The sequence below is a fragment of the Plecotus auritus genome (genome assembly GCF_963455305.1).
Source record: "Plecotus auritus genome assembly, chromosome: 1".
NCBI lineage: Eukaryota > Metazoa > Chordata > Mammalia > Chiroptera > Vespertilionidae > Plecotus > Plecotus auritus.
The window spans coordinates 203,760,332-203,776,511 of NC_137770.1; the positions used below are offsets into that span (position 1 = coordinate 203,760,332).

At 35.5% G+C, this 16,180-nt stretch overlaps 1 protein-coding gene across 6 annotated transcripts in view; it reads right to left on the bottom strand.

Annotated features, from left to right (window-relative positions):
• The window catches only part of YTHDC1 (YTH N6-methyladenosine RNA binding protein C1), a 34,196-nt gene that overhangs the window by 1,926 nt on the left and 16,090 nt on the right, over positions 1–16,180 (bottom strand). For 3 of the 6 annotated variants that reach the window (XM_080684978.1, XM_080684980.1, XM_080684982.1), the window contains 9 exons: positions 13,655–13,763; positions 13,450–13,567; positions 8,841–8,925; positions 7,696–7,862; positions 5,086–5,168; positions 3,821–3,857; positions 3,685–3,724; positions 3,512–3,574; positions 1,952–2,086 (listed from right to left, as the gene is read on the bottom strand). In XM_080684978.1, coding sequence (XP_080541104.1) covers positions 1,952–2,086; positions 3,512–3,574; positions 3,685–3,724; positions 3,821–3,857; positions 5,086–5,168; positions 7,696–7,862; positions 8,841–8,925; positions 13,450–13,567; positions 13,655–13,763 — 837 coding nt within the window. Of the gene's footprint in view, positions 1–1,951; positions 2,087–3,511; positions 3,575–3,684; positions 3,749–3,820; positions 3,858–5,085; positions 5,169–7,695; positions 7,863–8,840; positions 8,926–13,449; positions 13,568–13,654; positions 13,764–16,180 lie in introns of all 6 variants that reach the window. The other 3 variants (XM_080684977.1, XM_080684979.1, XM_080684981.1) reach the window with 1 other exon arrangement.

The following is a 16,180-nucleotide window of genomic DNA, read 5'->3' on the forward strand; positions in this document are numbered from 1 at the left end:
AGTCAGGGGTAATGACCTCTTTTCCTTTAGACTGTCAAATAAAAAATGACAACAATAGCCATCCAGCATAGTGCCCTGTCTTGAACCATAAATATATAGGTCATATAATAGAGTTGCATCTTGCCCGGTGTGCCTCAGTGATTAAGCCATGAACCAAGAGTCACCGGTTCAATTCCCAATTCGATGCCTGGGTTTTGGTCTTGATCCCCAGTGGTGCAGGAGGTAGCCTGTCAATGTTTCTCCCTCATTGATGTTTCTATCTCTCTATCCCTCTCCCTTCCTTTCTCCTAAAATCAATAAAAACACATTTTTTTAAAAAAAATAAAGTTGCCGAAACTGGTTTGGCTCAGTGGATAGAGCGTCGGCCTGCGGACTGAAGTGTCCCAGGTTCGATTCCGGTCAAGGGCATGTACCTTGGTTGCGTGCACATGCCCAGTGGGAGGTGTGCAGGAGGCAGCTGATCGATGTTTCTCTCTCATCGATGTTTCTAGCTCTCTATCCCTCTCCCTTCCTCTCTGTAAAATATCAATAAAATATATTTTAAAAAATAATAATAAAAAAATAAAGTTGCATCTTATTGGTCATGTCACATAATAAGGTTACATCTGATGGGTTAATTCTTGGTACCAGAAATCCTTATATACAACTATAGGCACCTCATTTTTTAAAAAGTCACCTTGGAACAAAAAGGTAATTACTATTATTATTACTATTATTTTTATATACATCAATAAAAATTATACCTAGTTTTCTGTCATATCAGCAAAAAATATATTTTTTGGTATGCCGTATAATTTTAGTTTATGTGTGCTATTGGATAAAAAAGGTTGAAAAATCTCTGGTATACGGAAATAAATGACAACGGATGACAGCATCTCAAAGTCAGTCTACGGTGGAAACTAATGGGCATACTGACCCTCTCAAATATGCATACTCTTCATCTAAGTGGAAGATAAAAGGGCATTTATTTGGGGAGGTAGGGATTGGTGGGTGAAATTTCAAATTGTATATCCTACTTTAACAATCAAACTACCCTTGTAAGGCTACCAAACCTACAAAGAAATTTTGTTAACAAGTGCCAAGAAACTTCACTTTTAAAAATAAAAGCACTATTAGGGAAAAAATTGAATACCATTTAATAAACGAAATCAGCCTGACTAATATACTAAAAACCCAATAAATTCAAACTAGAGATTGTTTTTCATTCATCCTATTTTGAAGTGATAAAGCTTTCATATCAATCATATGAAATTATTAGAACCAGTAACTACTAAAGTACAATTTACTCTGCTACATTTATTAATGTTTGTCATTTGCTAGCATCATTCTAAGAATCAAAGATATATACACCATCTATCCTATGAAAATTAATTTAGTTAGAATATACAAAAAGCTTAGAAATATCTATTTGTTTCCTAGCTGATCTGACTTTGTGGATAAAGCGCTGGCCTGCAAACTGAAGGATCACAGGTTCTATTCTGGTCAAGGGTACATGCCCAGGTTGCGGGCTCCTCCCCAGTAGGGGGCATGCAGGAGGCAACCAATTGATGATTCTCATCATTGATGTTTCTCTCTCCCTCTCCCTTCCTCTTTGAAATCAGTAATATATTTTTTAAATGTCTATTTGCAATAATATTAATTACACAACTATAACTGAAGACAGTGGTATAGAAAGAAAATATCCTGGTATACTATATACCCCCAGGAAATTATCTAAGAGCTGTATGTAGGAGTTACCTCAACTTAAAGAATTTGTATTTGATCAAAAGAAATAGTCTATTTAAGTAATCCAAAGGGCTTGGCCACTTTAAAAACAAGTTATGAACTACTCTAAAACAGTCTGCAAAAAGAATATGAAACACCACTCAACATAATATTGTAGCCTCCACATTTAAATTATCTACAGAATTCTAAGTAATTCCCTCACTTTTGCGCCTTCTCATGCACTTACTACTCGTTTATCTCTGTATCTTGCTTCATGTGGTACTGGATGATGTCCTGAGTAAGGGGGATGAGCTTGAGGAGGTGGAGCATGATGCTGATAGTAAGGATGATGTGGAGGTTGTTCCATTCCAGGATAAGGAGCCTAAAAAAAAAGCCCACTTCCATAAGCATGTACATCAAATATCCTTATAAAAAAAACCACCCACCCCAAACAAATAATTTATCTATACTAGCCATCTACTTTGATGGCATAAAGGTTCTTCAAAATACCCTTTATTTGCTTGCTGAAAATGTCCGTAATAAACGCTAAACTCTAGTTACACATCTTTTAAGATTTAATGTTTATACTTTTATAAAATATCATTTAAATACTAATAAAAAATAGTGATCCCTTACATACTGTGAGCTGGAACTATCCTAAGCACTTTACAGATCTCATTTAATTCTCATAGCAAGCCTATGAGATAGTTACTATTATTCCTATTTTACAAAACAGGACACTGAGGTACCAACTGCTTAGGTAACTTGATTTAGATCACACTGCTAAGGGGTGAAGCTGGGGCACACATGAGGCATTTCTGGCTCTAGAATCAGTCATCGTAACCACAATGTAAAAACCTAGTCTTAAAAACAAACAAAAAAACAACCTTCTAGGAAGTAATGAACTTTTAAATTGATAATAAATTAACGGCAAATCAAAGGTCACTTTCCTTGTTTGTTAGTGCCAAGATGTTATTAAATATTATTAATTTTTAAAATTTTCATAGAATCTCAAAGAAAAAAACTCATAATTCATCAATTTGTATGTAGTACCTTAAGTGTTAATTTTTTTTCTTTTAAAAGGTAAGAAATTAAAAAAAACTACTTAAATTTCCAATTTTTTTTGTATCTTGGGAATTAATGCTTCAGCTATTCTCAATACCTTAAAATATACTCTAATAATATCCAACTTTCTTAAAGGAAAAAAAATTAAAAATTAGAAACAGGGTTTAATTAATCTTATTTTGTATGAAAAGTTTATTGAACATTAAGATCAGGCACTATCCTAAAGTTTACATGTATTTTTTAAGTTTAGCTTCTCCACAATTCTATGAGATTGACAGTACTCCATTAAATTTTAAGCCATACAAGGAGTTATAATGACCACTTCTTTCACCAATGTATACCCAGAGTAAGCACAATGCCTACTGAGAGGGGATAATAAATATTAGTTGGATGAGCCAAACAAAGAATGAAGGAATGTCTACTGTGTTATACACTCAAGAAAAACTAAAAAAGAAATAAAACTTGCCCAAGGTCAGAATTTAAAAGTTAAGATATATGAACCCAGGGAGAGTTTATACCACTAGCTACTACAATAACAAACCATAATCCTTATCAATTAAGCCTGCTATTAACACAAATCATATCATTTGTTAGTCTTTAGTTTTAAAAACAGCATGCAATTATTTACTACCAAAGGTAATATATTTTAAGTCTCTTAATGGGTAACTGTTATCATATTCCACATAAGCACTCAAAATGTATGAAACTGCAAATAAATAACTTGCAAAAATAGAATACAAACCATTCCTTGCCAAGGAGGTGGTGGTCCCATGTTATGAAATTCCCTCACATAATCATTGTAGGACTAAAATAAAAGATGATAATGTCAATAACAAATAGAAATCAAACCCAGAACTACAAAATAAATCAGATCCTGATTTTATGTACATTTAATATATGAAGTGAAATGCTTACCCCATTTAAAAACACATCTCGGCGAACTCCTGAAAATCGTCTGTTGGGAATAAGATTTGTGAAACTAAATTCAGGTAATTCATAAACTAGTTCCAAGAATGTAATTCAAAACTAAGCAAGAGTGAACCCAACTTACCTGTCTACTTCCTGGTATCGTGGGTCCTTTAAATACCCTGTTCAAACATCAAGCATTTTAGTAAATCAAATTTATAGTTTTTATTATGGCATCATAATTAAACCTTCCTTATCCACTCATCTCAATTCTTCCCATGAATACAGTGATGCTACTAAGTGATACTATAATTACATTATTCCATTTTTGGATTTTCTTCTTAGATTGCATGATAATTTAGGAAGTAATAATTTACTGATACCACAAAATTATAAACTGCTAGAAAGGTTTTCATATGGATCTTCTAAATCCACACCCCAATTTCGTTAGATAGACAATTTCTTCATTCTGCACCATAAGAAAGGGCAGAGGAAGTATCTTGAGAACACTGTAATATAATTTCTTTAAAACAAATGTTTACCTTCTACCTGAGTATACAGAGTCTTGTTTACCTTCTACCTGAGTATACAGAGTCTTGCTAGATCAACCACAGGATACTTTTAAAAATGTAAACTTAAAAGGAAGAATAAAAAAATTGCAAAAATAAAGATGTGTACATTTTAAATGAAAGAACCATGGTGATAATATTCTTTCCCACCTTTTCCTATGAACTCAGCAAATTAAAACACAAACAATTTGTGTGGCCATGTTAATGAAGAAAAATTAATTTCACTCTCTAATACCCCATTTTAGAGAATTAAAGTTTATCAAGCCACTAATAATGCTCACTAATAGTAATTCCCAAACTGTTAATTTTTATAAATGTAACACTGTTTAAAATATTATCTTCTCATAAATACAGGTTTTACTTGTTTAAATTTCATTAAGGAAAAGACTAACTTAAAAGCTGGCTTTCAGAGTATAAACAAAATATTTCCCATTCCTCTCTAAATACATGAAGTTGAAGATTTTTATTTAGAAAAATATAGCATAATTTCAGTTTCCAATCAAAGCTATATGTCACATGAAATACTAAATATCATAGGGACTAAAAAGCATAAGGAGTATAAGACTGTTTTCCCTAACTACACCTAATCTTGTGCAATAATTATAAATTAGCAATTTCACATAATTAAGATTTATGATCATGAGTCACACTAGAATAGCTTATTCAACCTTAATAAAGGAGAGGAAGAAGTACTTGGTGAGGACGATTATTAATTTCCTAAAGTTTAAGTAGTCATGTCCTAGTTTTCTCACTTTTAAAACTACACATTAAATCAGAAGTTTTTGTGGTGTTGTTGTTTAGTAATTTAAGTCAAATATCTGCAGGATTATAAAATATTAACCTGGTCTCTGGTGAAACTCAGGGGCATAGTCAATCCTTGGTTTCTTTCTGCTGTTATGAATATCATAATCTTCTGGTCGACGCCTACACAAATTAGACATATTAGAAATTAAACCAAAAACTGCTGGGAGAAGACAGAGCAAAGTAAGAGTCAAAGTAAGAGTTTCTGACAGGAAGTACAGAGGATTGCCCATTATTTACTTTAAAATAAAACCCAAATTTGTGATAAACAAATAATCTTAAAATGTCTAAATTTTAATTCCTCAGACTACTATAAATCAACCTTTAAATGTATTGCTGGAAGTAGATATTCTCTGCAATCCTCACGCTATGATGAGACAGTTGGAAAGAGTACCCTGCTCAAAATACATAAATCACATTTTAGTACTCTAAACAAAAGTGAATGAGCCAGCCACTCTCGAACTAAAATAAACATCCAGTTTAACAATCAATACACTTTCCCAAATAAAGTCTCCATTCAGTTGAAAAGGGGAAAAAATACTATATCATCATTACATAATAGGGAACTTTAAAACCTATATTTTTAAACTTACTAATGTCATTTTAGGATAAGTCTCAACAAAATTAAGACTTTCTTAAATATTTTTCTTCTGCTTTGCACAAAATTATACTTTTCACATCATCATACAGAAAATTTGATACTTATAAAAAGTGACTGTACAGGAAATCTTTGATAATCTTAATTCTATAAAAAATAAATGTCTGTATTTAATAACATTTTAAAATTAAAGGAATTTCTTCCAGAGACAATATCTTAAAATAGAACTGGCAAGTAATGGGGCAGTGTTTTAACAGAGTTCATAAAAGAAGATCAAAATGTATTCTTTAGAAGGGGAAATTTTACTCTGCAGTGTTGCTCTTTAAGTCTTCCATAAATCTTAATGGTTAATGTAACACACTTAAATACACTTCGTTTTACTTAGCATTTACAAAAGAGCTACACAAAATTTTTAAAAATCCAAGTTTTTAGGTAATAAATATCTTTTTATCCTTAATGTCTAATAAACTCTATCAAAAAACTCTGTCAAATAACCTGGCATCACTAGTTTTCCAGCTATTTCTCTGAATATTAACTGCTTTCATTAACTTTTGCAACATAAGTTCACGTAAACTGTAATTGCAATAACCCCAAGCCCCACCCCCAACAAAATTAACACAGTTGCATCTACAATAAATAAGACTAAGAAAATTAAAAGCTGGTTTAAAAAATAAACATACCGCTTTCTTGTAGTTTGGGGAGTGCATTTACGACCGGTATAAAACATGATAGTAACAGTTCATATAGTAGTCCAACTACTGACTTTAAGTTGTAAGCCACATACATATATGGAGGCCCTGGCAGGCTTGAGAGAAGGTGTAGTGGTGTAATAAGTATAGTTTGCAGTCCATTGCAAAACTGAGGTAAAAACTTCAGTTGTATGTACTGTATTGCACTGGAAACCTCTTAGTTTAAAACTTCAAAAGACATCTTGGTGTTCAGTCCTTTTAGGCCAAAAATAAGGGGGCTCTGCCAGGTTTCCTCCTACCTACTTGACAGTGTCCTTTTTAAGCTCAAAGAAATGGGGACTCTTGTTGGATTATCTGTACCTACCACAGGATGTTTCCATCAAAAGGAAACTTAACCAAAGATTTCATCTCATCAACCATACATCCAACAGTCTTTAGCGGAATATTTTAGATTAGCTGTATGCAAATCTATACAGGGGAAGGTGTTGGGTGGAAGGGCTTAAATCAGTCCTTTGCAAAGACTTCTCCAATTCTGTAACAAGTTAAACCCCCTTTTCCTGGAAAATGATGTTTAGTTCATAAAGTAGTGATCAATAACCATGGCGATCCTCTAAAAAACACTTTAAGTCCACAGGTACTGCCAGCATCTGGAAAAGTTGTAAACAGACACAGCAACAGCCCTTCTTTTTGGTTTGTTGCCGGGTCTCCCAGGGCCACTTGATCCCCTTTGGAAAGGACCTATTGTTTTCAGAAGCTCAGCAAGATGTATGCATTCACTGGGTACATGTTAGAGAATATTTGGCAATGGGGATAACACATCACGGTGATAAAATTTGAAACAGTCCCAATAATGCTCCTCTTGAATATCAAAATAACTTAAAATATTTTATCCTCTAAAATGAGGCGTCATCTTCTGAAAAAATATTAGTGATCCTTTATAAAAGTCCCATATCTCATAAGGCTTATCCAGAGACACACCTGCAAGAAAAGGCTTTTTACAAAATATTAACATTTTTTGCGAATAAAGACTTCCTCCTTTCTAGCCTGTTCTGAGCAACAAAGGCCTACCTCATTTCAATTTTATACATTGTATTATCAGAATATTAACTAATCTAAACTGGTTATTACTCTTTAGCAAATAATTTTTTTCTGTATAAGGAAAGATCCCCATTTTCCTCTTGAAAAATGACTGAGACCAAGGTGACCATGTGAAATCCTCAATGAAGCCACAAACTAGTCCATGCAGCTTGATTTGAGGATTTTCTCTTTCTTCTTTATCGCAGGACAAACTTGACGAATCACATTCCTCCATCATGTTATTCTGACACATGTGCCTACTATCAGTCCAAAGAACGTTTCTAACCTTCCCACATCCCGGACTGGTTCTCGACGGGATGGACGTCCTCTTGATCGGGGCTGAGAATGCATTCTTCTCTTGTGACGCATTTTATGAATGACCTGATACAAGTCAATACTTTCATCGGGGGGAAATAGAAGACAAAGCTGGGTTCCACATTCGAGTTCAATTTCCTAGAATAGGAAAGTAGTAAGTTACAAGATGAAAATAAAAGAAACTTCAATAAATTTATATTTTCATGATGTACAAGAACAAAAACAGACTGTTTTGGAGGTTTCCTTCCCAAAGTTGGTGATCACATGGGATTCCAATAAACTTCCTTGAGAGATTTAAATCTTTCTACAGTGTTTCATGTATTTAATTAAGGAAAAACGAAAAAGTGTAATATACAAAGTTAAATATACAAATGCAGTTGTGTAAAACTTTGAGACAATAGCCTTCTGCAAATTATTTCTTTGTATTAATACAGAAATATCAGGACAAACCCAACCACCCATCTCAATACAGTGGAGGAAAAACATGTATGCTAGTGTATGCAAGCAACTTTGATAATTATAAACAGCTAAATGCATGCCCTGAAATATATTAGATTAACTATGAAGGCATACTAATCAATGGGCTTTTAAAAGTTAAGTTTTATTTTCCAATTATCAACATTTTCACTTATAAGCAATGAAAATATTACTTCTGGTTCAAAATTACCTACAGAAACTATGAGGGTCAAAGGTTTGGGTTTATTTTAAATAAATGCACTTTAATTTCATTTGCAGACTTGAAAATCTCAGTACATGTACTGATCTTTTTATAAAGCTTCCTTCTATTCAGAGAACATAAGCAAAGACGTTAACTGGTATTTCTAAAATGTATACAAAGTTCAGAATATCAGTAATAACATAATAAGCCATTTAAAATCAGGCTAATTCTCTCCAGAAACATTTCCTTCAATTGTATTAATGAAAGTACAAAATAAAGCTTCTAATGTTATGGAGATCTTATTAAGTCATAACCATAATAATCATAAACTCCAAATAAGAACATTTTCTCTTAATCCTGCTCCCAAATTCTTACAGAAATGGCTTAGAATGTCCTTCAATAAAGATCTCAAAGAGGGTTGATTAAATGTATTTTTTAAAGAATCAATTCAAACAAACCTGTCCATCACGTCCAATCTTTACTGGTTTATGTTCATTCCAAGGATTGGTGAGATGAGCCGACTTAGTGAAGGGTAATTCACGCCTAAATACAAAGTAATAGTAATTATGTTCTTTTGTAGACTTCTTTAAGGACCTTACACTACCTTCAGTAGTATTACTCATGATTTAAGTGTACTAAAAGAGTCACTGAGACTGGCAGAGCTGATTCCCCAGCAGAAGCCCCTTCGGAGATGCACTCTCTCCACACTATCCACTTTGAGTGTACTCAAAAAGAGCTAAAAAATACTCTTCTGGGGAGAGGTCAATGGGGGGGAAAGGAGACATACGTGATACTTTAAATAATAAAGAAATTTAAAAAATATCTATAGTGCTTAAGAACACGGGCTTAGAAACCAAGACAATTTGGTGTTTGAGTTCCAGCTCTCTTAACTTCTCTGAGCCCAAATTTCATCATCTTATAAATAAGAATATTACCACCTACTTATTTGTTTTAAGTAGTTTGTAAATGAAAGGACATATAAAATGTTTAGTATATTTCTCAATTCTGTGTCCTCAAAAAAACTGTATTTTTAATTAAATGATTAACAAAGAGCTGAATCTTAATCAGGTAGTTAATACAGAATCAAAATATGCCCTATCCTTGGTTCAAGGCTGCTTTCCCAGATTCAAGTGTCCTCCCCTTTAAATATGGCAATGAATTATTACCCATCATCCATAGAATGGCTCTTAATGTTTATTTACAAGTCTATATATTTGCATGGATTATGCCCTCCACTTATACTCCAGTGTAGTATCCTATATAATAAAGAGGTAATAAGCAAATTGACCCTCACAAAATGGCTGCCTACGACCAGGGGTTAGTGAGGGACGACCAAACGACTGAACAGCAGGCTGCGTGGGGCCAGGCCAGCGTGAGGGCCATGAGGGGCAACCAGGCTGGCAGGGGGGAGGGAGTGCAGTTGGGGGCTACCAGGCCGGGATCGGGCCTAAACTGGCAGTCGGACATCCCCCAAGGGGTCCCAGATTGGAGAGGGTGCAGGCTGGGCTGAGGGGATACCCCCCCACACACACAAATTTCATGCACCAGGCCTCTAGTTCTATATAATTTTAAACTCTTAATTCCTCTCTGAGCCATAGGGCAAAATGGTCTCACTAACTTAAAAAGGGTATGCTTTATTTTTGTAGTTCTTTACCAACAAAGCATGGTGCTGAAAGCAAACACAACATGTAACAAATACCTGTTAGTTGTCAAGGAGTAATAAAAAAAAATTAACAGCATTTAATATGCTTTTATCTATTTGTGTATAAAGTGAGTAATGCTAAATTAAATAAATGCTATAATTAAAAAGCAAGGTTTATCTACAATGCAAATGAAACTACTCAGCCAAAGAATATACACAGATAAATTAAGGTCAAGAACTGTTTCCATTCCTACTCTTTTATCAACAGCTATCAAAGAAAAAATAAGCATACACCATAATTCTGTAAAAGAGGTGGTAAAATAAATAGAATACAAAAGTTTTATTTTGTTTTTAATGTGATGGTCATATATCTTCTAGAGAGAAAAATAATCAGAAAACTTCCTGGAAAAAGTGGCACAGGTATAAGCCTAAAAGACAAATGAGTCAGGAAATGCCTTATGTAAAATGGTAATGCAGGAAGTATTATGACATTTAAAGCAATGAAAAGGGCTTGGAGCAAAAGCAAAATGAAGAAGAAAAAGCATAAACAAGTAAGCTGGTCCACTGGACAAGATATATAATCAGTTATTTTAATCTTACATGAATTTTCTTAAAGAGAAATATTGAAAATTTTATATACATTTTTAAACCTTAAAAAAAACCTGACATTTATAGGGAAAGAGAAGTATATCTAAAGTTACAGTGACAAGGTAGGTTGCTCTGTGGTATGGTGATGTGAATGTACCAGGGAAGTGGACGGTGAGGAATGAATATGTTCACTAAGTAGTACTAACAGATTAGGATTCTTAGTCTAATACACATCTTATATCACACATCAAGAGTAGTACAACTCATAGAAGTCAGCCTTGGACAGTATTATGCAAATAAATTTCAGAACCTAGAAGAAATGGATGACGTTCTAGAAAAATAAAGTTTACTAAACTTGATCTCAGTAAAAATATAATTAAACAGACCAATATTCTTAAAAGAATATAAATGACCAAAGAAATACCTAATCCCCCCATCCCCAAAAAAGAGTGGTACAAGAGTGCACAAAATCTTAATAAATGGAATAATTTGGGTTTGTACCTCTTCTTTTGCTAAATACATTTCAAACAAGTTGGTAAAATAGCCAGTAAGTCAATGAAGCGGAATATGAAAATAATAATCTATGAATAAATTAAGCCTACTTTCTAAAATTTAGAAACAAATTTGCTTATCAATAATTAGAAAATAAGGTCAACAGAACAAGTCACATCCAAAACAAAATTTGTTGCAGTCAATATAAAACTGGGAGATTATTTTTCTCCTACTCCTTAAGAAAGTATCATCTCCAACTATTTTCTAGTGACACCAATAATGTTTCTAATCATAAAAACATAGATTAAAAAGCTTGTCCTTAGGCTTTTACAATTTTATCCATCCAAAAAATAATCGTCTCTGTAAAAAATAATTGGCACCTTGTTTTCCCTATAAACTATTTTTTTACATTTTATTGATTATAATTTAACTAGAGGCCTGGTGCACGAAATTCATGCGTGGGGTGGGGGGGTCCCTCAATCTGGCCTGCACCCTCTCACAATCCGGGACCCCTTGGGGATGTCCGACTGCCGGTTTAGGCCCAATCCCACCTGAGAGATAGGGCCTAAACCGGCAGTTGGACATCCCACTTGCAATCTGACTGCTGGCTCCTACCCGCTTGCCTGCCTGCCTGCCTAATTGCCTCAATCGCTCCCCTGCCTGCCTGATCGCCCCTAACTGCTTCTGCCTTGGCGCCCGCCACTGTGGCTTCATCCAGAAGGTCGTTCGGCTGTCCAGTCTAATTAGATATTACGTTTTTATTATTACAGATAACTTAATTTCACTTTAATTCTAAGAATTATGAATTTATATTTAAAAACCTTGAATTTATATCATCTACACTCTCACCACCATGACATTATGGACCAACATTTTTTTTTTTTCATGTGCTGTATCTTTTCCATTTTGTATCATGGATAATTATCTCTGCATATTACATTTAAGTAACAAACAGTAATTTACTTAACCAGTTTTATATATGGGAGAATTTAGATTGCTTCTAAATTTTCCCTCTAGAAAGTAATGAAGAGTAATGATATATTTTTATGCATACAGCTTTTTGCTACTCTATTAACAATCAACCTAATAGACTATTTTCACTATATGATTGCCCATGTATCTTCAAAGTTCCTCACTGTCCCATAGTAAACGTTTAACTCCTCAGGCTGGCAACTTTACTCTTTATATCTGCCTTTTGTTCTTCTCTTTACATCTGCTTCATAAAAAAGGCAGCTCTCTATCCCACCCACAAACCCTCCCACCATGACAGTTTCTGTTTTCATGTTCTTCCTTTTCTTCTTCTTCTTATCCAATTCCACCATCCGCATCAAAATCCATCACCTAAGCCAACATACAACTTACAAAAACATTAGAGGGTCTCTTTCAGGTAACTTTTATTTAACTAAAAAATGATTTTAGATAATAGATTAGTACATGCCATAGAGTTCACTTAAATAATTAGCTCTATACGTGTTTAAATAACTTTCTAGGCCCAACATGGAGGTGCCACGTTAGCAAACTGAAACTTAGATTCACTTAGACAGTGTTTCATAGTCCAAAAAAGGCTGATCGTGTAGACACAGCCAACCAGGTATTTCCTATTTGTCTCTTCCTTGTTCTTTATTCTTTATTCTATAAAAGATTTCTGCCTTCTCCATTTTGCAGTTCTTCAAAGGATACTGTCCATTTCATGTAGTGTTAAAGTTTTGTTTGTACCAACTAAATTTACTTCTTTAACCATTTTTTTAAACAATGTATGATCATTAAGTAAGGACATAATAGTGGCAGTAACTCAGTGTTCAAAATAAATATTTTTGTTATAAACATATTTAGATCTTAATTATTTCAGTTTCCAAAAGATCACAATGCCAAATTAGCATGGCTTGCTAAATTCCTTATAAAACACAATCTGTTCGCAACTAAATTAGCCAACTCTAAAATGTTAGCAAAGTCAAGGCGAATTTTCCCATTCCACAGTAAATAATATGTTAAATCATTAACATTACACAGATATATGCCAGATAAAAAGCCAACCGTCTAATTCATGATAAATTTACCGCTATATTACTAATAAAGAATAAAGTACACAAAACTCGACTAAATAAACCTTTGCATTTTGCATCCTGTAATAGGCTATAAAGGTAGTAAACAAGATAAGCTAAGCATATTGATGTTATTTTTACTTTAACATTGTTCAATTTTGTGATCCCAATCGGTCTAGAAATAAGACCGCCCCCCACAAAAAAAAAATGAGAATAAATTAAAGCTAAACAACCATGCATTTTTAACATTCCCAACTGGTAACCCATTCATTCAAAACCAAGGCAACTGTAATTATAACTTACCTGCAAATCCAGTCAATTTTAAAAACACCTCCCAACATCTTAGCATTCATTCCTGCTGGAAGCACCCAATGTATAGGAGATCCTCCATGATGTGATTCTGAAGAAAGTCTTGCAAATCCTAAGGGAATTAAATCACAACATATACAAAAATGCTAATACAGGATAATCGATGTGTTTGTATGTCCAAATTATTTTTATTCTTTACCTTGAAATTTTCCACTCTCTCTGACAGAAAATATTAAGATAACACTCCTTGAAGATCTGAATGCAGCATTTAACTTCTTCTCATTTACTGGCAGCGTGGACCATACACCCTATATGAATGATGTAACAAAATCATATAGATTGTAATTAATGTAAATCTTTCATATTTCCAGTTATATTTATAAAAAACTGAAACTACTAATATTGTTGTACTTTAAATTTACGTAAGCTAGAATAAAGAAATGTCTTATTTATCAGTTGTCAAAATAATGTAATTTTTTTTTAACTTGGGAAAAATAGAGAAAATTACCAACCTTTGCAAAATCATTAAAACAATTAGAGAAACACATGTGGGGGGGGGGGGGTGTATTCAAATCTTATGGGCTAGAATTCTATGTAATAAAAATAATTCCGGAGAAACCAAGATGGCGGCATAGGTAAGCACCTAAACTGCTGCCTCACACAACAATTTAAAAACTACAACTAAAAGACAGAATGGACACCATCCAGAACCACAGGAAAGCTGGCTGAGTGAAAATTCTACAACTAGAAGGAAAGAGAAAAGCTCACAGAGAATTGGAGGTACGGCAAAGGGTCTTTGTGCGCGCAGAGAGGAAGGGCGGCTGAGAGCCTGGCTGACTTTCTCTGGTGGAAGGGGGAAGGAAGCCCCCGACCGCACTGAACCCCAGTTCTGACCGCACTGAACCCCAGTTCTGACTGCACTGAACCCCAGTTCCGGGCGAGCCCCTGGGGACCCACACTCTTACGGGGGGAGTCTGGACTCTCGGGCGGAGACTCGGGAGCTGGGGAAGGCAGAGGTCTGAAGGCGCGCACGTGCCAGTGCGCACAAAGACTGCGGAGGTTGCCACAGGCTTTCCCTAGTGGAAGGGAGTCAGAGGCTCCTGACTGCACTGAGCCCCAGTTCTGACTGCACTGGACCCCAGTTCCAGGCGAGCCCCTGGGGACCCACGCTCTTGTGGGGGGAGTCTGGACTCTCGGGCGGAAACTCGGGAGCCGGGGAAGGCGGAGGTCTAAAGGCGCGCGCGTGCCAGTGCGCACAAAGGCTGCGGAGGTTGCCACAGGCTTTCCCTAGTGGAAGGGAGTCAGAGGCTCCTGACTGCACTGAGCCCCAGTTCTGACTGCACTGAACCCCAGTTTCAGGCGAGCCCCTGGGGACCCACGCTCTTGTGGGGGGAGTCTGGACTCTCAGGCAGAGACTCGGGAGCCGGGGAAGGCAGAGGTCTGAAGGCGCGAGCGTGCGCGCAAGGGCAAGGCTGACGGGAAGCCAAGACTGTCTGCTCCACCCTGAGACTCCACCCCATCCAAGCTGAGCACAGAGGCTATTGCAATTTGGCAAGTCTAATCCTATAAGGCTGTCTCCAGCACTGAACTTCTCCCAGCATAGACACAGCTGATCCTTAGAGGAAACTGGCCTGGAGGTCAATTTCTCCCAGTGATACCAACAACAATCAAGACTTAACTACAACAAGGCTGTACACACAGTCCACAAAGGGGTGCACCAAGAGTGTCCACCTCAGGTTAACTGGGGAGGCAGACCCACTGGGCCATATAGGAAACCTAGCACACAAATCTACCCTACCAACTCAGGGAATCAGTGAAAATGCGGCGTCAAAGAAACAGATCACAAACTAAAGAAATGGAGGAAAACAAACGACTGAATATAGAATTCAAAACCACAGTTATAAGGCTTTTCAAGAATATCCTAGAAAAGGCCGATAAATATAACGAGACCCTCGAAGATATGAAAAAGGACCAACTAGAAATTAAACATACACTGACTGAAATAAAAAATATTATACAGAGACCCAAAAACAGACTAGAGGAACACAAGAATCAAGTCAAAGAATTGAAATACAAAGAAGCAAAAAACACTCAACCGAAAAAGCAAAAAGCAAAAAAAAAATCCAAAAGGTTGAAGATAGTGTAAGAAGACTCTGGGACAACTTCAAGCACACCAACATCAGAATTATGGGGGTGCCAGAAGAAGAGAGAGAGCAAGATACTGAAAACCTATTTGAAGAAATAATCACCGAAAACTTCCCCCACCTGGTGAAAGAAATAGACTTACAAGTCCAGGAAGCCCACAGAACCCCAAACAAAAGGAATCCAAAGAGGACCACACCAAGACACACCATAATTAAAATGCCAAGAGCAAAAGACAAAGAGAGAATATTAAAAGCAGCAAGAGAAAAACAGTTAATTACCTACAAGGGAGCACCCATACAACTGTCAGCTGATTTCTCAACAGAAACTATGCAGGCCAGACGGGAGTGGCAAGAAATTTTCAATGTGATGAATAGCAAGAACCTACAACCAAGATTACTCTACCCAGCAAAGCTATCATTCAGAATTGAAGGGCAGATAAAGAGCTTCACAGATAAGAAAAAGCTAAAGGAGTTCATCACCACCAAACCAGTATTATATGAAATGCTGAAAGGTTTTCTTAAAGAAGAGGAAGAAGAAAAAAGTAAAGATAAAAATTATGAACAACAAATACATATCTATC